The following is a 24,979-nucleotide window of genomic DNA, read 5'->3' on the forward strand; positions in this document are numbered from 1 at the left end:
CATCCAGCTTGCTGGGCAATTTTGGGCTAATGTAATTGTTGTCCTACCTCACTGCATTGTTGTGAGGGGAAAAAGGGAAAGGGGAGAATCATATATGCCCGTAAATTCTTTGGGTGGACAGGTGAGATAAAAATGTACATAGGGCCAAACCAGATTATATATTTTGCCATAAATCGAGTTGGGGTTCCTATCATGGTCAGCGGCTGCTGGGTACTAAGTTCCCAAACATGCTAGGGCCTTGGTTCTTGTAGGCTATCCGGGCTGTGTGACCGTGGTCTTGGTATTTTCTTTCCTGACGTTTCGCCAGCAGCTGTGGCAGGCATCTTCAGAGGAGTAACACTGAAGGACGGTGTCTCTCGGTGTCAAGTGTGTAGGAAGATTAATATATAGTCAGAAGGGGGGTGGGTTTGAGCTGAGTCATTGTCCTGCAAAAAGTATCAAAGGTAATGTGCTAATCATTGTCCTGTAAGTATCAAGATAATGTGCTAATGAGGGTGTGGTATGTTAATGTGGAACCATTGTATCCTGAAGTGATCTGTTAATGTGTGAAATCCAAAGCTAATCTGCATGGCTATTGTGGACTGTTGCCTTTCTTAGTCTGGAGGTTTTTCAGGGCAGGAAGCCAAGCCTTATTCATTCTTAAACTCTCCTCTTTTCTGTTAAAGTTGTGCTGATGTTTATGAATTTCAATGGCTTCTCTGTGCAATCTGACAAAATAGTTGGTAGAATTGTCCAGTCTTTCAGTGTCTTGGAATAAGACCCTGTGTCCTGTTTGTGTCAGTCCATGTTCAGCCACTGCTGATTTCTCAGGTTGGCCAAGTCTGCAGTATCTTTCATGTTCTTTTATCCTTGTTTGTATGCTGCGTTGTGTGGTCCCGATGTAAACTTGTCCACAGCTGCAAGGTATACGATATACTCCTGCAGAGGTGAGGGGGTCTCTTTTGTCTTTTGCTGATCGTAGCATCTGATGCTAGGGCCTGATTCAGATCAACAATGTGGCAACTTGAGTGTGTGTGTGTGTGCTGCACATGGATACACAAAGCCGCCTTATACTGAATCAGCCCTTGGTCTATCAAAGTCAGCATTGTCTACTCAGACCAGCAGCGGCTCTCCAGGGTCTCAGGCAGAAGTCTTTCACATCACCTACCTGCCTGGTCCCTTTATCTGGAGATGCCGGGGATTGAACCTGGGACCTTCTACATGCAAGGTGGATGCTCTTCCACTGAGCCAAAGCACCTTCCCCTGAAGGGACTTCAGCATGCCCTGCTGCATAATTTTTCTGACCCCCAAATGGCTGTTGGGGTGGGGAGGGGCATTATTTCCCCTCTGGAGGGCTGCATGTGGCAAAATGGTAATTTGGCCCTGAGACAGATACCCTCCATAGGGTTGCCCGGTCCCTCTTCGCCACCGGTGGGAGGCTTTTGGGGAGGAGCCTGAGAAGGATGAGGTTTGGGAAGGAAGGGACTTCAATGCCACAAATTGCCATAGTGGCCATTTTCTCCAGGGGAACTGATCTCTATCGGATGGAGATCAGTTGTAATAGCAGGAGATCTCCAGCTACTACCTGGAGGTTGGCAACCCTAACCCTCCAACATCTCAGATCTGGGAAAGGCTTTTCCCTAGAATCCCGGAGAGCCAATTCTAGCCTGATTCTGGGCTAGATGGTCTGATTCAGTCAACGGCAAACCACCTCTGAACCCCTCTTGCCCTGAAGACCCTACAGGTTCACCATAAGTTGGCTGTGACTTGACGGCGCTTTCCATCCCCACTACTGCCGTCGTAGTCCTACAGGACTATCTGGGAACAAAATCTAAGCGTGTCTAAAGACACTTTTCCTGGGAACAGAAACATTGTGCAGGAAGAGTGGGGGAGGCCGGAGGAAGGAGACCGGTCAGCGGCAGCCAGAGAGCGATCAGATCCGTACTTCTGAAGAAAATGAAAAAAATATAGCCTCACGAAACGTTTGCGCTGCCTGTTCCATAGAGTGCGTGGGGTGGAGAAGCAAAACAAACAGCTCACAATGAGCGAGGAGGAGGAAATGCCCTTCCGTGGCATCTCTGCTCTGCCTGTTATCTTGAGAGGCTTTTCTGCGGATGGGATTTGTATAACCGGCTGCAGCTCTTTTATCTCGGATGTTTGTGTTTTCTTTGGTTCCATGAGAAAGGGCCCATTTGTGATGACAGTGGGATCAATTAGCGATCTGTAGGGCGCATAGCCAGCACACAGGCCAACTCAAACAAGCTCCTGGGACTTCTACGACAAAGAACAATGTTGTGCGTCTCTCTCCGATGTTCACCCGACTAGAAGGTATTCCTTTTCTACAATTAGTTCCCTGCCCGGGAACTAAGATCACAGAGAGAGGTCCTCTTGACTGTCCCGTCAACCAAAGAAGTACATTTGGTGGGTATATAAGAGAGGGCCTTTTGGGTGGCAGCCCCACAGTTATGGAACAACCTCCCCAGGGAGTTGTGCCTGACCCCCTTGCTTTCGATCTTTAGGAGGCAGCTGACAACAGTTTTAGTCATGATGGCATTTGATTAGTTTCCGTTCTTCTGCCTACTGGCAGAAGAGTTGCCAGCCTTCAGGTGGGGCCTGGAGCTCTCCTGGGATTTCAACTGATCTCCAGATGACAGAGATCTGTCTGCCTGGAGGAAATGGTTGCTCTAGAGAACGGACTCTGAAGATGGCCCATCCCACCTCTGCCACCAACTCATCCTGACCAATCTCTGCAACAGATGCACCTTTGAGTGCCACACAGAACACAGAAGAAGAAGAAGAGTTGGTTTTTAAAAAAATTCTTTTTATTCATATTTAAAAAAAAAAGAATGGGGTGAACATACACAGTACATAGGGGAAGGGAAGGTCCAACCTGTCATTCAAATAGTCTTGGTATTTAAACAATGCAAATTCAAGACATTCACGCCTTGATATGGCGTTATTTGATTCCATCCCTGAACTTTTGCCTGCTTGTGCTTATTTTTTTTGTCTTTTCCATAAGTTCCTCTAATTCCAACATTTAAAAAATCATCCGAGAATTTATGATTTTGCCCGATACTTGTTTATTGCCTTAAGTTTTATGTTTATGAGTTATCTGAGTTAACACGTATATTGTTAGTCAGGAACTGTTCACTCTTCTTTTTAAGGGAGATTGCTGACATCTGAAGTACTCTTGCTGCCTTTTTTTCTTATATGGTTATTTTAATAAACTTATAAAAGAGCTTCCATTTTGTTTGCTAATGTTCTTGTGTTTTATCTGCCAGATAATGTTATTTTCGCCATTGTTATGTAATCCAGTGATTTTTTTTCCAGCCAATTTTGCACATCTGAAAATTGGCTGAAAATTGGAAGAAGAGTTGGTTTTTAATATGCTGGCTTTCTCTACCACTTAAGGAAGAATCAAACTGGCTTACAATAACCTTCCCTTCCCCTCCACACAACAGACACCCTGTGAGGTAGGTGAGGCTGAGAGAGTGTGACTAGCCCAAGGTCACCCAGCTGGCTTCATGTGGAGGAGTGGGGAAACCAACCTCGTTCTCCAGATTAGAGTCTGCCGCTCATGTGGAGGAATGGGGAATCAAACCCGTTTCTCCAGATCAGAGTCCGCCGCTCCAAACCACCGCTCTTAACCACTACACCATGCTTGCAGGTGTTCTGCAAGAGGAAATTTACAGCCAGTGGCCTGAGAGGACTCCTGCTACTGTGCTGAAAGGAAAGACCAAGAAGTTCACTATGTCCAGGAACAGGGGTGGGGTGGGGTGTATGGCATTGCTAATAATGCTACCTTAAGCCATGCTTGCTTACCAGACAGCGATGTATGCAACCACACAGCAGTGTGTGTACGTGTGTTAACGTTAGGGTGTTAACCACCATCCTAACCCTAACCCTCCCTCTTCGCCACCAGCAGGAGGTTTTTGGGGCAGAGCCTGAGGAGAGCGGGGTTTGAGGAGGGTTAGGGTGGTTGTGAAGAGGGACTGGGCAACCCTATGGAGGGTATCTGTCAGGGCCAAATAAATGCCATAGATTCCAATGGCCAAAGCGGCCATTTTCTCCAAGGGAACTGATCTCTATCGGCTGGAGATCAGTTGTAATAGCAGGAGATCTCCAGCTAGTACCTGGAGGTTGGCAACCCTAATGGACATGGGCAGCAGGGAGCTAGAGAAGATTCCCAGTTTTTCTGATCTGCTGCTCCGCTTCCACCCTCGGGGCAGCAATGTGGCTGGTGCCGATTTCATTTGCTTTTTATCTGGCACTACAGCCTCTCACTTAAGACAGTGTAATAATTGGATGGGGTCCAGGTTGCTTTTGACGTGGTTCAGCAGTACACAGACTCCTGCTAAGGTTCTGCGGTCTGGCCAAGACAGGATCACGTTTCCTTATTTTCCACTTGCTCCTGTACTACCCAGACTGGAGTTTCCAGGAACCTCGACTACAGGAAGCAGAATGTGCCCCAGGGGTGTCCGCGGGCATCTGCGGGTACACAGGCTAGAAGGAGCCCTGTTGCATTACTTAAATCCAGAACCAGAGTCTCAAGAATTTAAACCAAGACTTATGAGTTTGTTTCTTCATGGGATCGTCAGATTCTTAGAAGAACACGTATGTTTCAGTGCAAAATCATCAGAGGTTTGGCAACTGCTAGCAGAACAGGATTTGAACACTGTGGAACAACATAACCTTAAAAACTTGGTTGGCACCACAGTGCCATTTCCATTCAGAAGCGAACATATTGAGAAAATTAACAGATTTCAACACGTTCTGTGTCTCCGTCCACAGAAATGTGATGATTCCAAACCTAGCAATCGTTTGACTTCATTTGATAGTTTTCCAGTATTTGTTTTCCACTTTCCACCCTGAGCGTCTTAGAAGAAGAACAAAATAACAAACAAAGGAAAATCTGCACCCATATCAGAATGATACAAGGATCCTTCCGAGGACAGAACGTCTTTGGTGACGTCTTGGAAATACTGGCTTGGCTTTTGCATTTCAATACTAAACAAACTAATGGGCATACACCATTGCCTGGCACCACTCCTTTTCTCCAGTCTCCCAAACTCTCTCACACATTGCTGGAGATGATCTTTGCTTCATCTGGCAGAGCTGATGGTATCTGTAAGCAAACGGTGACTCAGGTGGTACACAAAGAGCGCCTGTTTCAATCTGCATCCTTTCACATCTGCATCTGTTTGCATCTTTCACCTCCGGTAGTGTTATCATCCCCATCCGCAAGATGCTTTTTGCCACAATAAACTTCCACTCTTTGCTCGTGCTCCGCGAGTTGTCCACAAACCCAGGACTCCTCATCTCCTCCTTCTCTGCTGCCCGGCTTTATATTTTCTAAACCTGACCAGGATAGCTCAATCTTGTCAGATCTCGGAAGCTGAGCAGGATCGGCCCTGGTTAATACTTGGAAGGGACACCACCAAGGGAGTGCAGGCAAGCAATGGTGAACCGCCTCTGAACGTCTCTTGCCTTGAAAACCCTATGGGGTTACAATAAGTCAGATGTGACTTTACGGCAAAAATAAAACAAAACATCCTGCAAACAGAAAACCATTGCAAAAGAGAAAATAAAACAGGCAGGGTAGGAAGAGAACATGAGTAGGGTTGCCAGGTCCCTCTTCACCACCAGCAGGAGGTTTTTGAGGTGGAGCCTGAAGAGGGCAGGGTTTCAGGAGAGGAGGGACTCCAATGCCATAGGGTCCAATGGCCAAAGCGGCTATTTTCTCCAGGTGAACTGAACTCTATTGGCTGGAGATCAGTTGTAATAGCAGGAGATCTCCAGCTAGTACCTGGAGGGTGGCAACCCTAAACAGGAGAGAGAGAGCCTGGAGCTGGCGATGGTTGAAAATGGGAATGATGCATACTCAGCTGTTCAGGGGCTGACTAAGAGCTCAGGCTGCTGGCCAGAAGATAGAGCGCTTGCTCTTCCTTTAAGCACGAGACACCCAGCAGTTCTTCAGCTCTGCCTTGCTTGCATCAGTCCAAACCAAGGTACTAGTCCTCTATTGCTTTCAGATTTCTGCCTCTCATCTGACTTCCCTCGCTTATGATTCTCCACTTTCCCACCCTCCCCTACTCATTTTGCAGCCTTAGGCCAAACAAGGTGCATACGACATCTTGAGTCCGCATCTCTGCAGAGGCAGCTTCTTATAGCCCTATTGTCATTCCTTACAGAGAATAACCAGCCAGCAACCTGTCCCCGGGACCAGTGATATTCCTGGTCATCATCTTGTAGCCTCAGGCCGCTCACGGCTCTTCTGCAGTCCAGTCTTCACTGTAACTTTCCTTCCACATTGTTTCCAGCAGCAGCCCAGAGGGAGCAGGTAGGATCAGCTTTCCTTTGATGATTTGCTAGCCTTTGATCTCCACAGATCTCAAGGATAGGAGAGAGTTTTGAAGGGGAGGCAAAGGTGGGGCTGGGTCTGACCTATGACTAATCTGTGTGGAATTTTACAGACAACTCTCTTTAATAGTTTTGCTAAGATAGAGAACTTCAGACAAAGCTTGTTATAGTGTAGGTGATGGTGGGAAGTGCCATCAAATGGCAGCCGACTTCTGGCAAGCCCATAGGGTTTTCAAGGCTAGAGACTTTAGAGGTCGTTTGCCATTGCCGGCCTTTGTGTACCAACCTGCTTAGCTTCTGACATCTGCCGAGTTTAGGCTAGCCTGGGCCATCCAGGTCAGGGCAGGTGAGGGAAGTGCCATCAAGTGGCAGCTGACTTATGGCAAGCTCGAAGGGTTTTCAAGGCTAGAGGTGGTTTGCCATTGCCGGCCTCTGTGTAGCAACCCTGGATTGCCTTGGTGATCTCGTATCCAAAAACCAGGGCCAACCCTGCTTAGCTTCTGAGATCTAATAAGCTCAGGCTGCCTGGGCCTTTCAGGTCAGGGTACAAGTGTGCATAGGTAACCACTTTATCTGTGCCAAGTCCAGTAGCACCTAAGAGATCAATGAGATCTTTAGGAGTAGAAAAGAGCAAGAGTCCAGTAGCACCTTAAAGGCTAACACCGTATTTGGCAGGGGATGAGCGTTCATGAGGAGGGGCTGTGGATCAGTGGTAGAGCATCTGCTTGGCATGCAAAAGGTCCCAGGTTCAGTCCCCAGCATCATCAGTTAAAGGGACTAGGCAAGTAGATAATGTCAAAGACCCCTGCCTGAGACCCTGGAGAGCTGCTGCTGGTCTGAGTAGACATCACTGACTTTGATGGACCAAGGGTCTGACTCAGTATAAGGCAGCTTCATGTGTTCATGTGAGTCACAGCTCACTTCTTCAGATACCTGTATCTGAAAAATACAGGTATCTGAAGAAGTGAGCTGTGACTCATGGAAGATCATACCCTGCCAAATATGTTGTTAGTCTTTAAGGTGCTACTGGACTCTTGCTCTTTTCTACTGCTACAGACAGACAAACACGGCTATGAATCAAGATCTTTGGGATATAAGCTTTCCAGATATCTGAGAAGGGGAGCTTTAACTCTTGAAAGATTATACCCCAAAAATCTGGTTGGTCTCTAAAGTGGACTCGAACTGAGATGTTCTACTGCAGACCAGCATGTCTGCCCTCTGAAATGGACTTGTTCTGTGGCTCATCTCATGTATTTTGGCCTTCCTTCCCTGTCGGTTTTGCTTGGGTGGACACATACTTGTGGCTGGCCAGGAAAGGTGATGAGGATAGCTTTGGTGGTTCAAGAGCCAAGCCCCGAAGTGGTCAAGTTCACCTACAAACTAAATGCCACTCCTGCAGAAAGATGGACAGTTCCGGATGAATGGCTGTAATATATTTGGCACTGGAGAACAAGACCTGGGGGCGGGGGAAGGAAGGGAAGACAGGGAAGGCCCCTTGTTCCAAAGGTGCTGTTCTCAGACTCCCCCCATTAAAAGAACCAAATTGTTCCTCTGAGAGCCCATTTTCAGCATCTGCTGGCAGCACAGGGATAGCCAGTAAGCTGCTGCTTCTTTCTTGTGGCATCAGATAGTCGCTTACCGCAAGAGCTTGCGGATGCAGGAACAAGATTGGCACAATCTTTCCACAGCATAGGTGTTCAAGACAAACAAACAGTAAATCCAGGATTCTGCAGAGTGCCAGGTAAGTGCGTGGCATAATTAACTGGCCTTGCAACAGGCCTGAAAAGAAGTCCCAGGCGCTCTCACCAGGTGAGAGCCAGCGTGGTGTAGCGGTTAAGAGCGGCGGTTTGGAGCGGTGGAGTCTGATCTGGAGAACCAGGTTTGATTCTCCACTCCTCATGAGCGGCAGAGGCTAATCTGGTCAACCTTGTTGGTTTCCCCACTCCTACACGTGAAGCCAGCTGGGTGACCTTGGGCTAGTCACAGTTCTCTCTGAGCTCTCCCAGCCCCACCTACCTCACAGGGTGTCTGTTGTGGGGAGGGGAAAGGAAGGTGATTGTGAGCCGGTTTGATTCTCCCTTAAGTGGTGGAGAAAGTGGGCATATAAAAGCCAACTCTTCTTCTTCTTACCCACCTTGCCAGCCCCTTTCTCTCCACCTTGAGGTAAGAATGACTGTTTTGGCATAAGCAAAGAGCAAACAGCCAGTACTAGCACTAAACGGGACAGGGAGGCCAGGTTCACTCTGGTTTGCTTATCTTCGGCTTAAAGGACCTACACATTCTTTCTTGGGGCAGAGGGAGGGGTGAGTGCGCAGCCCACAGCACCCGCCTGTTCCTCTCACCCATTTCTCAGCCCCCTTTAAAATATGTGACATTCCAATCTTTGGCCAAGAACGCTCTGTGATGGGGCAAAATGACCACAGAGGCAGATCAAAGAGGATTTTCGAGGCCAGGCTTGGTATTCGACATCCCCCCAACCCCACCCCACCCCAGTAGCAGAAGCAGACTTCTGTGGGACCACATTAAGAGGTTCAGGAGATCTTCTCAATCCTTCTTGAAGCAGGACAGCTGCAATATCCCCATGGCGCTGTCTCCGTGCGAGAAACCACAGTGAAGAAAAACCTACAGATGGTTTTCACTGCTTTTCCAGCAGATGTGCTTTCCGTTGAGACAGAAACCTTTGTGTGAAGCAGCCCCCAAGAACCTGTGTGCAAGGTCACGTTATGTTAGAGAGCCAGCGTGGTGTAGTGGTTAGTGTCCGACTAGGATCTGGGAGACCCATTTGAATCCCCATTATGCCATGGAATCTTGCTGGGTGACCTTGGGCCAGGCACACACCCTCAGCCTAGCCTACCTCGCAGGGCTGGTGCTGTGAGGATAACATGGAGGAGAGGACAAAGATGTAAGAAACTTTGGGTCCCCATTGAGGAGAAAGGCAGGATATAAATGAAGCAAAACAAACAAACAAACAAACAAATAGGGTGAAAACAAATGGGACTTTGCCATCGGGGCATGGAAAGGGCGCAGCCTGAAAAGACTGGTGACGGCATCTCCTGACCTTTCTCTTTTGGGTCAAGCAGTTGCTGTGAACTGTTCACCCATTTCCCTTGACACCGTTTCCCCAGTCTAAACTGCCCCCTCCTCAAAGCTGCTAGCAAGGTGAGGGGCAGGAAAAAATGTCAATTTGGGCTGAGGGCACACTTAACGGAAACGGCTGCCAGTCCTGACTATAGCGTTAGATTCATGGAGGAGAGGTCTATTGGTGGCTACTAGCCACGGTGCTAAAGGGAACCTCCATGTTCAGAGGCAGTCAACCTCTGAATCCCAGTCCAGGAGGTAACATCAGGGGGCAGCCTCAGTCTCTATGCTAGGGTTGCCAACCTCCAGGTAGTAACTGGAGATCTCCCGCTATTACAACCAATCTCCAGCCATTAGAGATCAGTTCACTTGGAGAAAATGGCCTTTGGCAACTGGGACTCTATGGCATTGAAGTCCCTCCCCTCCCCACACCCCGCCCTCCTCAGGCTCTGCCCCCCAAAACCTCCCATCGGTGGCAAAGAAGGACCTGGCAACCCCACTCTGTGCCCTGTAGCTGACCCTCCAGAGGAACTGGATGGCCACTGTGTGAGACAGGGTGCTGGACTTCATGGACCACTGGTCTGATCCAGCAGGGCTCTTCTGATGTTCTTCTGAAGGCCTCGGCTTCTACGCCCTCCTTTTGGACCTCCGGAGGAACAGGGTGACCGCTACGTGAGACAGGATGCTGGACTAGATGGATCCTCAGCCGTCTGATCCAGCAGAGCTCTTCTGCTGTTCTTGATGTTTTCAAAGCCATTTTTATTGGGTTCACATGTTTAAGTGTACTCCATAGCAAAGAACACATAAAAGCTTTGTGGGGCCTGGCATTTGGTTTGTCATGTGCTCTTTTTACTAGTGAGACAGACCTTAGCAGCAGCCCCAGAGGATAGAACTGCAAACCTAGTAGAAGTGAAAGATTGCTGGGGAGGGGGGGACACATATACAAAGCAGGGTTTGAAATAAAGTCTTTGAGCCAAAAGAACCAGCAACAGCAGAGTTGTAATTCAGAATACTTTGCTCGAAATAAAAACAGGAGCATTCATTCAAAATGCAACGAAATTGGTTAACCACAAGCAATGGAAAGTGGGGGGGGGGGAAGAGTCCCAAGAAAATGACTATTCAAGAGCAACAACACAAGAGTGCATTATATTATACATCATTTTACACAACAGAATTGACCAAGCTCACGACCCCCCCTTTCCAAAAGAACAATGAAAGAAACAAACAAAAACACAGATCTTGAAGATCAGCACAGTGGCTAAAAATGCAAACAATGTAAAAAAAATTGAACTTTCTGTACAGAAACACTAAGGGGTTTAGCCATTTAACATCTAGCTGTTAAATTAATAAAATATCTATTTTTTCAAAGTGTAACAAAAACCTTTTAACTGTTCTTATGTTAAAAAATTTAAAAAACTATGTTAAACAAAACAATAGGATTCCTAAGGAGCCAAATTCTTCTCCCTAGGCATAAAAAGTCACCCTCTTGGTTCAGAGACCCTATACAAGATCCACGCAGTGGCTTTTCATAACCCATTCTGAGAGTTCAAGACGACATCCTCCCTCCCCATTGTTGACCTTTGGACAGAAACGGAAGGGCTTGCCCCTCCCATACTGTGGGGAACACGTTGAGATGAGGCCTCTAAGAACATTTGGAGATGCTCCAAGGACCAACTCTCTTGGAGGAGACCCATCCCTACCGAGGGGATTCACGCTTGGGAGCTTCATATGCAAACAGGGATCCCCTACTGTATGTGTGAGGCTCCTCCTGCTCATAAAATACAGCAGCCACTTTGCACGGGGAGTTTGGGTCATCCCCCCCCCCACAAAAGTCATAGGCTGCAGCTAGGTTATATCAGCATAAGGAGACACTTGAATTCCTCCTAAGCGCCTCTTGGACTTCTTCAGGCCAGGGCTAAAATTATAATTTCAAGATTTAGGAGTATCTGTCAATCCCCAGATTTGCAAAACCTCATCTTCTTTTGGAATGGGTATGCACATTAGTCATTTTCAGAGACTTACAGAAAATGACTAGGCTAATATATGTTAAGCGTTCCAAATATATATATATATATATATCTTTTGCCCCTAGACACAGGAGGAATTTTGTGGGAGCCCTTGCATTCGAAATTGAAAGCGCACAGGCCTTCAGCGTCAAAGCGTCTCAGAACAGCAACGAGATGAATTTCACCCCAAAGGGAATTAAATAAATATAGGTTAAAGCTGCCAAGCTTTAATCTTTAAATATCTTTTTTTCTCTTTGAAATTAATACTCATACAGCTGTAGATGGCATCCTTGCGAGACGTGCAAGGAACAGAGGAGGTACAAAATTGAAAAGGAAGCATGAATTTTTGCAGTAACCGTAAAACAAATCTCTCTTTTCCACAAAACTGTTTAATTGCAAATCAGCTTCCTCCATCTGCCATATGACTGCTTTATATGCCGTGGATCTGCCCATGCATGTATTTATTTAAATAAATGGAATTTATGCAGGATTAAACCCAGATGGAGGATGCCCCAAATTTCCAAATGGAGCGGGGTCCAAAGTATTTTGGTTTCTAGGACAGAAAATCCCCAACACTGGATGCAATCCATCACAAAGGTAATTTCCCAGAGATCTTCCTGGCAGATTGCGTCCTACGGGACAGATACTTCCACTCCACCACCCTTAACACCTCTGGAGCAAAGGAATACTTCTTACAGCCGTTGTACAGTAGATAATTTTATACAAATCTCCAAAACACAACACAAGATTACTGTCTCAGCCTAGAGGAGTCCTATTAAGTGCTACAAAACCAATGGACCAGAAAGACTTGAGCTATCTGCTCCAGCTGAGGGAATTAGAAACCACCATCTCTTTGGGCACCTTCTTTAATAAAACTTAAACAAGAACCCCAAAGAGAAGTTATCCCCCCCCCCCATTCTGTTCAATTAACACGGTTCCGCGGCCAATTACCCTTCACGTTTGATGTTGTTGGGAGGGGGGAAAAAAAGAAGATGATTACATAAGACTTATTAGGGAACAGTAATACCAAAGGTTAGCGATATTCCATTGTGGCCCAGAAACAGATGTTGAATTTTCCAGAAGAAGAGACAGAAAGAGAGGAACAGACACTGCTTGAAATAATCATGGCACTCTGCAAAGGTTTTTTTTGATGAACTGAATGGGAAAGGTATCCCAATACTAGGCCAAATCTGGATCCCCTTACCGCCTTCTTAAAGGACACAACTGGAAAGTTCTGCGCTGCCAACAATCAGCCTTAACGTTCCTCCACTTGGCCTCTTTCAGTGGTCTTGTTCCTCCCCAACTTAAGTATTGTGAAATATCAATTGCTACTGTTCTTTCAGCTTTTTACAGTGTGAATAAAGAAAATCCAGAAAACCACGTGGGATTTCTGTTCCTATTTACCCATTCTCCTGACCAATCCCAATCAAGGGCCTTCATACTCAAATGAAGAAGAGGAGCTATTAAAAATGTGTATTTTGCAGATGAACAGTGTTTGTAACGGCCAGTCCTACCACTTCAACTACACATTACGCTTGGTTCTCCAAGCCTCGGCCCCAGTAACTAGTCTTATTTCGCCGATAACGAGGAGGAACGAACGCCTTGCAATTATGAGAAGTGCTACGAAGATGTGAAATCTGCCACAGAAGTAACAACTCTCTCCCCATCTTTCAGAAATATCACAAGTCAGCGGTAACTCATTTCCTTGAAATTAGAAAACAACAAACCGCCAGAAGTGGTTTTGTAATATGGAACACAGATGGAACATCTGTTACAAAGCCACCCATAAAAATATTAAACAAGTCATCACGAAAAAAATACATCCTATAATAATCCACAACTGCGCAACCCCTTCCCACTAGAATCTGCCATTCTTACCACAACAGGCAACTAGTCAGTCTATGAACTGCCTCTCTGTTCTGCTTTAGCACAAATCATTTCACTGGTTTGGAAAGAACAGTTAACTGTTATTTTCAGCACTACAGGAGAGTCTTTTACATGGAACAAGGAAAGTGTCCAGAAATCGACGGCAAGAGAAAGGTTTAGACAAATCTTTCTGGTATCCCACCAGAATACACAACTGGGTGTCCTTAAAACACTAGGAAATGAGAGGCATTTATTTGTAAGCCACCAACCATTTCAAAGAACCTAATCCCTGTGGGCATCAACTTGCCCCATTTTTTCTTTTTTGAGGCACAGGTTAAACATGGTGCTGCCTGAAGCAAAAGGAACCACCTACCCATACAGGCCTTTGCATTCACCCAGCATCTCATGTAAACCGGACTGTGCCCTGACTAAAGCAGGTACATGGTTCTTGATGCTCTAGTGTCAAGATGCCCAAAAGCCAGAGGGGTGAAGCTGACAAGCCAATGGCAAAGAAAATTCAAAACAGGAACAGAGACCGCTTGGGTGGTCCCGGAAGATGGAAACGGCAAGCCGAGAAGAAACCAAGAGGTTGTCCATCAAATGAACAGGCGGCGCAAGTGGTCCCTGCATTTATTGCCTTGAAAATGCGAGGAAATTCATGTTTGGTCTACAGGAGGAGAGATGCCCTCTCTCTCTCATTTGAGAACATGCCTAAGGGCTCTCCAAGCTAAATCCTTCTGCCTTTCCCTTGCAGCTGCAAGATCACAGCTTATTTTGTGCCATTTTTTGCTCCCAAATGACAGATGCATGAAATGAAAGATTCAGTACTTATCTCCTATTGCTTATGTTAACAAGGAGATATTTTATTATTAAACTTTAACTGAAGGCAACAGAAGGGCTTATTTTAAGCAGGTGCCTAACCGTTGATGGCTAACTGAATCGATAAAACATGCCAAAAGCCTGATCCTTCTTCTGAAAAGTACCCGAAAGCCAAAAATAACAGTACTAGCAGGGCAAAGGGACTGACGTGTTGGCTGCTGTTTTGGACATCTGGGCTTATTAAAAGAAAAAAGAAAAGTTACTTTAAAGGCGGAGATATTATCCCTCTTCTATAATGATATAAGCTGTTAATATGACAGCAGAATAATACATTCTTCCTTACAAAGTAATCAAGGGCTTCCAGGATGCTGGAATGACTGGATTTGTTGAAGGGTCCACAAATTTAGCTAAGAAAGCAACATGGACTCTCAACAAAATTTTCCCCGTGGGCCAACTGTTGGCTTACATTCATTTCTAGAAAAGGGGGAAACTAACAACTCAAGGCACATCTACCCAATAAAAATTAAGCCTTTCCCAACCCCCATGGTTCTCAACCAAGCTATCCTGGGACTTGTAATTCTGTGAAGGGACTAGGTGGGAGACAGACCACGCTCTGCACCTTTACAAAACTACAACTCCAAGGGTGCTTTGTGCTACGGAAGCCATTGGGTTCCAAGCAGCTTTGTTGGGTCAAAGTGATGTAGGGAAACAATCCTCCTTTAGGTTGGCTGTTGTCAGTCGGAATGTGGCCAGGCAGAAAGGACTCAACTGTTTCCGTAGCGAAGAATTATGGCCCACGGCGGCTGCTTCCCTCTCAGTTGCCATGGTTTGTTGGTGTTCCAAAAGACCACGTTCCCAATGAAAACCACTGCAGGGCTGCTCCTATGTCTCGAAAACACAGCCCTATTGAGATGGCCCCAAGAATCAGGATTTGACAGAACTGTGTAGGTTAATGAGCTTTGGAAGTATTACACTCCAAATGGCAGGACTTCCAAGGGGCTGTTTAATTCCCACACCAAGGGGAATGGCGAGATAGCATTTAAGGACAAGAGAAGTTCAAGCATTCCCCCCACCCACATACTCCCCACCCCAGGAACAGCGAATCAAAAAGTTAAAAAGCAGATGTATGCAAATAGCAATTCCTAGGAAATGCAGATTTCTCCCTAACTCTACCCTACGTGGTCTCAAGTTCCCTGGCAACAAGAAAAGCACCACAGCAGTTACTGAGAAGAGTAAAAAGAAAAACCAGTGACTGCAGCATACATTCCAAACCTGCTCTTCTCGCTTATAAGAACCCAGAGCTCGCCTGTGACAAAGCCCACGTTGCGCTCTATGCACGCTTGACCACAGACAGGTACACGCACTCGAGCTTTGCCTTGCCACGCTTTTTCGCTTCCCCTACCCACTGAAAGTCTTCTGGGCTGATCAGTGCACAGAACCTCCACAGCGAGCCTATTTATGGGGTGAAAACAAGCAACATTCTTCACAGCGAGGGAGCAAACGGAGCGCAGGCTGGATTTCTCTTTCGGCACTGGAGCAGGGCCAAAGCCAGCCTGCGCGCCACACCTGCCGGCATGCCAATCTCAATGCCAGCCACGTCTTTGTGCGTTTGGAGCAAGCCTGGTAGAACCTGCTTTTCTGCCGGCGTGCCAGCGTCGACCGGAGTTGCTCGAAACAATCGTTAGTGTTTACGGACAGGATGACATACAAAACATTTATTGCAAGATAACAATGAAGTGGAACTACACAGGGAGTCTCAAAAGAAAAGAAGCTTAAAAAATAAAAAAGGAGATCTCTAAATATTAATTTAAAATAATAATAATAAAAATAAGAAGAAGAAGTTCGTGTTGGAGTAGCCAAGTCCATCTGGACTGGAACTAGTTGATATCTGAGCTGGTCCACAACATAAAAGTCACATTTTATTTTATTTCGCGGGTCCCTGTTCAGGAGTGTAACATTTAGGAAAACCTTTTCCCCCCAGCAAACCCTTCATCACCGGGTGAATCAGCAGAATGGGATTTTTCTCTTTATGGCAGATATCCGGAGGCATCTGTGGAACGCTGGCAGTTCTTGGAACCTCTTTTTCCTTGGATGGAGAAATTAAACCGCTAACAAAATGAAGAACCAAAAAAAAAAAAAAAACAAGAATTGACTCAAATGAGCACAGCCACTCATGTAAACGAACAGAACGGGTTCCTGTTGGGTTCCCTGGTTCAGCGACCGATTGAGACGTCTTGGAAGTTCCCGGCAGAAGTTTCTCTTCCCGTGAAATTAAAGTTTGTACCCAGGACTCTTCTTCTCTGCAACTGGGGATAAAGGGCAGGGGCAGGGCATGGGGGCTGTGGAATTCCGGGGGCCGTTTCCTCGGAGGAACCCAGCTTGGATTTTTTAACGAGGAATTGGAAATACTGGCATTTTCGAAACTAAAAAATTGTGTGCTGGCTTCAAACCATACACGTTGATGCTTTTCTTGTTCTTAAGACTCTTGGGGGACGACTTCCATCAGCTTCTGACAGAGGACTGTCGTGGAGTCTGGTAAAGGAAAAGGGGGAAGGAAGGAGTGTTTAGAAAAGAAGAATGTACAGAAAAGAAGAAAAGTTGGTTTTTATACCCCGGTTTTCTCTACTTTTAAGGAGTCTCAAAGCGGCTTACAATCTCCTTCCCTTCCCCACAACAGACACCTTGTGAGATAGGTGGGGCTGAGAGAGTTTGGAGAGGACTGTGACTTGCGCAAGGTCACCCGGCTGGTTTCATGTGGAGGAGTGGGGAAACAAACCCGGTGCACCAGATTAGAGTCTGCCGCTCATGTGGAGGGATGGGCAATCGAACCCGGTTCTCCAGATTAGAGAGTCTGCCGCCCATAACCACTGCACCATGCTGGCAGACCAGTACAGGGGACATCTTTTTAGAAAAGAAATCAAATGATGGTCAACTAGAATACTAACTGTTTGATCCAATGCTGGAGCCAATTAAAGGAACTCCGCCACCCTGAAACTAAGAACGTAGATAGCCTCCTGTGCCCTTACCCCCCCACACACGCATGGTCCGTTCACCTGCAAGCCACCAACTGTACTCACATATCAGCTGCAGCAGCCACTTTGGTTTATTTTGCCAGCGGACGCCAATGAAGTAAACCGGGATCCCGCTGAGGATGATGGTGAAGCCGATGGCACACTCCTTGGGGGTCATCCAGAAGGAGACCACGATGAGGAAGATGCAGGCCAGGATGAAGAAGATAGGCAAGGAGAGGTTGAGCTGCATGTAGGAAACCGGCAAGGGACAGAAAGCGATGAGGGTTAGCCTTCTTGGCTATGATGATGAAGAAGAGTTGGTTTTCATATGCTGACTTTCTCTGCCACTTAAGGGAGACTCAATCCGGCTTACAATCACCTTCCCTTCCCCTCCCCACAACAGACACCCTATGAGGTAGGTGAGGCTGAGAGTGTGTGACTAGCCCAAGGTCACCCAGCTGGCTTCGTGTGTAAGAGCAGGGGAACAAATCCAATTCACCAGATTAGCCCCCGCTGCTCATGTGGAGGAGTGGAGAATCAAATCCGCTTCTCCAGATCAGACTTCACCACTCTTAACCACTACACCACGGTGGTCCTGGTACTCCCCCACCCCCAAGAGAGCTCTATGCTCAATGAGCAACAATTTACTGGTGGTCTCCTGCCTGTGGAGTGTGCGGCTGACTGCGACGAGGGCCAGGGCTTTCTTGGCCCTGGCCCCGGACTGGCAGAACAGTCTACCAAGTAACATCAGGCCCCGCGGGACCTTAAACGAGTTCCGCAGGGCCTGCAAAACAACTGTTCCGCCAGGCCTACACTTGAGGGAGGCCGCGAGTCTTTCCGTTATCATCATTGCTAGCCTCCCCATCCTCCCCGCAACCTGGCCTGGGGGTCTACTGCTGACCAAGCCCGTCAAGTGGCTGCGGATTAGAGTTAAATGCCATCTTGTTTTACTGTTATATGCAGTCTGGAATTTTAGTGTACGTTTTAACTGATGTTTTATTATTATGTTGTGACCCGCTCTGAGCCTGGCTTGCCAGTAACGAGGGCGGGATATACGTGCAATAAATAAATAAATAAAAATAGATGAGGGTCAACCTTGGGGAGATCTCCCCCCCACACACACCAGGCCTCGCTAGCCCAGATCGAGAGTTGTGTGTGTGTGTGTGTGTGGCTGCCTTGCAGGCCAGATAAGAGCTCTCAAGGGGTCAGATCCGGCCCTAGGGCCTTATATTTGACCCTAGGGCTTCCACCACCAGCAGCTCTGGACTACTACCTTTATGGGCCTCTCTAGCTCCGGCTTCTTGTATCGCAGCCACAGCATGCCCACGATCGCCAGCCCCACGCACAGCCAGTTGAAGAAGCTGAAGAAGTTGATGACGGAGAAGATGTCATTGGAGAAGGCGTACATCAGGGTCATGATGCACTGTGGGAGGGGAGGAAGAAGGAACAGCTGAACGACATGCGACACAAACACAGGGAGGGAGCCAGAGTGCCGCGGGGGGTGGGGGATGCTCGACGAGCATCCGGGAGACCCAGTTCTGAATGCCTGCTCTTCTCCCGTGGAAGCTTGCTGGGATGACCTGGGGCCAGTCCCATACTCTCAGTTTGTTGTCAGGATAAAATGGAGGAGAGAAGAACGCTGAAACCCTCTTTGGGTCCCCGCTGGGAGAAAGATGGGATATTAAATAAATAAATAAAAATCAGGAGACACACAGCTGGGCTGGAGAAGGAGAGTTTCCCCGTTATATTGTCTGCTCACAAAACAAGCAGGCACAGTTAATGAACAAAACTAATGAATGTAATTAACACAGGGCAGGTAATTGCCATTTTCAATCTGAAAGCCAGCCCTTAGAAAGGTGACTCCCTTATTGCAAAGGCTTTAACTTCTGGCACAAACACCACTTTGGCCCCAACAGCTAGAGAGAAAGAAGAGGGGCACTCTTCAATGCTTTCAAAGGCACGCTCAGGAAACTGAGGAGTACAGCACCAGACCTCCCTTGGGGTCATTTAAGGTTCCCTATGGCTAGCTCAATCTCATCAGGTCTCAGAAGCAAAGCAGGGTCAGCCCTAGTAAGCATTTGGATGGGAGACCACCAAGGAAGTCTGGGGTCGCTATGCAGAGGGAGGCAATGGCAAACTTCTTCGGAACATCTCTTACTCTGACCTGGGTGATTCAGCTAGAACAATCTCATCTGATCTTGGAAGCTAAGCAGGGTTGACCCTGGTCAGTACTTGGATGGGAGACCACCAAGGGAGTCCAGGGTCACTACGCAGAGGCAGGCAATGGTAAACCACCTCTGTTAGTCTCTTGCCTTGAAAACCCTACGGGGTTGCTGTAAGTTGGTTGCAACTAGATGGCACTTCACACACACGCACATACACACACACACACACACACACACACTAAAAAAGACAGGTCTCTGCATTCCAGCAAGTGTCCTTACCGTGAAGATAAGCGAGGGGAGTGGAGTGTAGAGCTGAGGATGGATCATGGAGAGGAGATTGGGCAGGTGGCCCTCACGAGCCCCGACGAAGAAAAGCCTGGAGAAAGAGCGGAAAAATCTCCGCGTCACTTGAGCTGCCAAGCGGCCGCCCAACAGTCCAATGCGTGCTTTTGGCATCAAGTGACAACACTGCAGGGGATGTTGCTGGAGTCAGACTGATCCCGGTGCAAAGGGGAATAACGATGGCTTCTTCACCCCTTGAAAGGATGCTTCTGTCCACCGCAGGGAGGAGACCGCCATGCTGTGATGTTCTCACTCAGCCCAAGCGAACATTCCCCACTTCTTGCGAGGAAGGGATTCCAGGACAAAGTGCATGTGCGAACGCAATACAGAGGGCCGGCATACACGTGCCCTGGGATTCCCTGGACTGAAGTATTTACTGCTGCACCACGTTCCTTCAGAAGGCCAGCGATTCTCTCAGGGCCGGATCTCTTTTCAAGCAGACTTTGCAAATCAGTGTTCACACTGGATTGTACGTGCCTGTTAGCTACTCTGGAAGCCCATCTTCAGTTGAAGTGCAGCATCGAAATTTTAAAAATTTAAATAAATTGCATTTCCATTCCCCGGTTGCCCTGGGAGATTACACTGTCCCAACCACCTTGCCACGTGACTGAGAAACCTACCTAGACGAAGTGAAGAGGGACCCATTGACGGAGCCAAAGCATGACAAACCGACAAAGACCGGGATGATCCAAGCCATCACCCCCAGGTGATAGTTCCCAAAATCCTACGGGCAAAAAAGGAGGGAGAATAGACTGTCAAGTTTCCTGATAATAATGTCTGGGGGGAAAATGGAAATGTGGAAGTATGGGGACAGGAGAGCATGTGTGAATCAGCGGATGCTGGAGATGTAAGATTTGAAAGCCTGCGTGATCTAGAACTTGACTGAGAAGCCGAAAGTTCAAATCCCACCACAGCCATCATCCCCTTACAGGACAGCATTGATAAAAGCCATTACTAGCTTTGGCTCCTGATCTGCAAACCCTGAAACAAAGTGATCCGCCTCACAAGGTTGTTGTGAGGGTGAACATGATTGTTGGGTGGCTCTTTGCAAAAGGAAACAGCTATCATGTTTGAAACCTGTCCTTCCCCTGAGGAGTTCAGGACAGTGTTGGCGGGGTTTCCCCCCCTTCTCTATTTTGGCTTCACAATGCCCCCCACCCCAAAACAGTTTCCACAAACTATGCAAAACTGAATTATTCAAGAGAGATTTTCTACACAAGAAATAGGATTGCTCTGTACTAAATGATTCACAAGGTTACTAGGATGAATTATTAGGGACTGGGGGGTGTCTCTGCTACACTGCATAGCTTGCTGAAACAAGGATCCTACTTTGTAATTTTTGCACCGTTTAATGTGCTGTGTCAAAAAAAACCACTCATGCTTTGCTTCAGTTCTGTTTTCAATCTTCTGGCTGGTTCTACAACCCTAATCCTATTGCGTCGTACACTGAAAAACCCATCTTTGTCGATGGTATTGACTCACTCTGTGTGATTCGCCTTCGGCCCTAGTAAGAAAGGCCAACTACAGATAACATAAAATAAATAAATAAAACTATTTTTGGCAGAGGGCAGGACTTCCCCTTAACAGGGATTTGAAGCAGCGACTCCACAGCTCAAGGACAAGATCACGCCCATTACAAGAAGCTGCCTGTATAAATTAAAAGCCATTGCCAGCGCCTGCAGTTTAAAATCACAAGCAATAAAGAAGGCAAGGATCTTTTCAACAGCAGGCACTGCAAAAAAATAAATTAAAAAGGGCCTCTCAAATCAATATTGACGGATTGCTCATTCCGTAAGGCGTCACTTTGGCAACGGATCACGAGATTACCCAGCCAGTGACGCCGTCTTCCTATTCATCGCCAGAGAGGGGTCTGCAGACACGGCCGCCCTTATTATCTGTGCTCACTGCCACGTGAACCCTGGACGGCCCCCCTCCGGCGGGGGGGGGGGGAGAAGAGATCAGCTCGGGCTGAATGACAGAGATGGGGGCCTGAGATAGATGCTGCAGCAGTCACAGCCCAGTAGGTCAAAGCCATTTCCGGATGATTCATCTTACCACGGCTACCGCTTCTGACGCCAGCATGTTGTCTACTGACAGGGTGGTGAAATAAGCCAGGTTGGTCAGGACGTAAACCAAGGTAACGATCGGCATAGAGATTATGATGGCCAGGGGCAGGTTTCTGCGGAAGGGAGACACAGAAGGTGTGTTTAGCACACCTGGACACTGCTGGTGTTTTCACAAGAGATGCTGAAGACCTCCCTCCCTGTCTGTTCACCCCCAGGCACATAAATTTCAGCAATGTTTTCATCCAAATGAGCCCGTTCTCATCAGATCTCAAAAGCTAAGCAGCATCGGCTCTGGACCACCACTTGGATGGGAGACCACCAAGGAAATCCAGGTTTGCTTTGCAAAGGCAGGCAATGGCAAACCACCTCAGAATGTCTCTTGCCTTGAAAACCCTACAGAGTTGCTTTAAGAAAACATCCAAAAATGAGAAACATGAAATATTTGGGCTTGCTGTGGCTCGTTTTTGGAATTTTCCATTCATTCATTCATTCAGTCATTCATTTGCGGTCCTCAAACAGGGAAGCTTCAAGGGGAGATTACAACGTGAGACTGCTGAATTTGAGATCGTTCACAAATTCAGAACAAGGGATCCCCCAGGGCTGAATAGGGACATCGGATTCTTACTTCACAAGTTCTAACTTTCTGCCCCTGAGCATTTCTCATCTGCTCTAATGGACCTGATTACACTCTGCATTGCACCTTTGCATCCTGACTCCCTTCTTGGCAACACCCCTCCCACCTTCAGAACAGGATATAAGGACTCAGAGATCTCCATTCCTACGTGTATCTGATGAAGGGAGCTTGAACTCTCGAAAGCTCATACCCCAAAAACTTTGTTGGTCTCTACGGTGCTACTGGACTTGAATCTGGCTGTTCCATTGAACTATTTGCCTAAGCAACATTAATGGGTCGATGGTTAAATCGCATCTTCCTCAATGCAAGATGGGTCCCAGCTCCTCTGCGGAATTGCTCAGGTGACAACATGAAAGACTGATAAAGCCGTCTCCAGCTTTATCCCCGACAAAATACTCAGTTCCAACTCAGGCTCTGCTAGCTTTGCTCTCACAAAACTATATGAAAACTGGGGAGGGTCTGCGGCTCAGTGGAAAGGCCTCTGCTTGGCATGCAGATGGTCCCGGGTTCAATCCCCGGCATCTCCAGTTGAAAGGGCCAGGTACTGACGTGAAAGACCTCCGTTTCAGACCCTGGAGAGCCGCTGCCAGTCTGAGTAGGCTATACTGACCTTGACGGACCAAGGGTCTGATTCAGTATAAGGCAGCTTCATGTGCACGTATGAGCTTCTGTTCCCACCCTAATTCTTACAGGACTAATTGCCAAGAATGAAACAAAGCCAGATACTGGCATAACATGCCAGCAGGAGAGGAGAGAAAATGGGAGGGGATTAAAGAGACATGTTCAGGGTCTCTTGCCATCTTGGCTGGCAGGGACCGCTTTCGCTCCTGAATAGATTAATTCAAAGGGATTCATGATTGCCCTGTGCCAGCGGGGGGTAGTGGGGGAGGATTAAATGTCGCAAAGCCACCTAGCTCCAGATTAAGAACATGTCCCAGCTCTGGTACAGAAAGAAGACGATTTTAACTCAAAGGAATGGCCTGGGTCAACTGCAGCCCACGGGAAATCAAACAAACCAATTAATTCCTTAAGCCCGGACAAAAGGCAGGTCTGCCTTTCCCAGCAGCACAATAAAGGGGGGGGGAGAGAAAGACTTTTCCGATGTGGTGTGGGATCGACCAGCAGACTGCAAGAGGCTGACACACTGCTCACAAATTTACAACAGTCGCAGCAAGCAGTAAAGCACCCTGGAATCTTTGTGGCCAGGCCAAGCTCTCTGGGGAACAAGGAGGGCTCAGCCTCTGCCCCGAGCGACTCAACATGGCCACAGAAAAGGGGTGGTGGTGGCTTGGTCCCGTTGTTCTCACTTCCAGCACATCTTGCCACACAAAGGTCTGTAGAATTCCGCTCTGAGTTGCAGTTGTGTTACTGATAACACAGACCTAGCAGCTCATTAGAGTCATAGAATCTTACAGTTGGAAGGGGCCATACAGGCGATACAGTCCAACCCCATGATTAATGCAGGATCAGCCTAGAGCATCCCTGACAAATGCTTGTCCAGAAATGTATACACCCTCTGCATTGTACACTCCAAGCTATTGTAAAAACCAGGGGTTTCTAAGGAAGGTTGCCAACTTTTTCCAACTGGAAATCCTCCTGTGACTTCTAACCGCTGCCCAACTGCCCAGCAAAAAGCCAGCAGGCTGCTACCCCTGAGCCAGGAATACCTGGAAGAGCTTTCATTCCTGCTAAGTCTTGTTAAATCACGCGACTGCTAAAATGCATTGGAGCTCCCTTGAGTCCGACAACCAAGGTTTGGACAAAGTGATAAAAATGCAGGATGGTAAATCTGTCCCCCCCCACCCCCCAAAAAAACCCCTGTTTTATATTCTGATACTTAAATCAGAGAATCAGTTTTGTTTAGTAAATCAAGGGTGTGTACATCGAACTGTGCAGTGAACACCGCCCCCCCACCCCACGGTCAATATGTTGCTTCAGGGCAAAACCTACCTGTAGGGGTTGATCATCTCTTCGGTAACCAAATTCAAGTAATTCCTGCAATTTTTACAACAAAGATCAAAAGGTAATTGGGGGTGACACGTTTGCACAACAACACAATCTATTCATCAGTACACCTTAGTTAGGATAAAACGGAGGAGAATTATATGTACCACTTTGGGGAGAAAGGAGAGGTGTAGGAGAATTAAAAAAAAACACATAGTTGGAAAGAATAACAGGAAAAGAATGCCCACAGAAGGACCTTCCACACGTATCTGCATTTCCTCCAGATTCCACCCCCACCACAAATAATCAACAAATCTTTCTGAAAGCCAAATATTCTACCAAAACATTTTCATCCACATATAGTCCTCACTGCATTTCTTTAGGTTGGTCAGGGGAGTCAATTCCAAGGCAAGTAACCTGACCCACTTTTCTTTTTCTTTTAAAAACGCCATTGATTAAGGGAGAGACCCTAATTGAAGCCTGTCAGTTAACAAAACGGTAGCTTAGGTAATAAAGCGCTGGTACAAATACCGGCTCTCCCTTTCTCCCTCTGGAAAATAAACACACAAGGCAGACCTCAATAGGGAATGCACAGACCCTCCATTGGTACCTGGGAGATCTCGTGTGCTCTGAACACAAGCAAATCTGAACACACATGAAGGGCATGTACAACTGAAGCTGCCTCCTATTGAGTCAGACTCTCAGTCCA

The 24,979-nt window shown here is 47.2% G+C and overlaps 1 protein-coding gene across 1 annotated transcript in view; it reads right to left on the minus strand.

The window, feature by feature from the left end:
* Positions 1–16,584: 16,584 nt before the first annotated feature.
* SLC7A5 (solute carrier family 7 member 5) overlaps positions 16,585–24,979 on the minus strand; it is a 37,816-nt gene continuing 29,421 nt past the window's right edge. The window contains exons 4-10 of the mRNA XM_056862387.1: positions 24,277–24,321; positions 21,682–21,805; positions 20,247–20,350; positions 19,564–19,660; positions 18,393–18,542; positions 17,186–17,363; positions 16,585–16,640 (exon numbers count right to left, since the gene is read on the minus strand). Coding sequence (XP_056718365.1) covers positions 16,585–16,640; positions 17,186–17,363; positions 18,393–18,542; positions 19,564–19,660; positions 20,247–20,350; positions 21,682–21,805; positions 24,277–24,321 — 754 coding nt within the window. The remainder of the gene's footprint in view (positions 16,641–17,185; positions 17,364–18,392; positions 18,543–19,563; positions 19,661–20,246; positions 20,351–21,681; positions 21,806–24,276; positions 24,322–24,979) is intronic.

Source organism: Euleptes europaea, chromosome 17, assembly GCF_029931775.1.
Source record: "Euleptes europaea isolate rEulEur1 chromosome 17, rEulEur1.hap1, whole genome shotgun sequence".
In the NCBI taxonomy this organism is placed as follows: Eukaryota; Metazoa; Chordata; class Lepidosauria; order Squamata; family Sphaerodactylidae; genus Euleptes; species Euleptes europaea.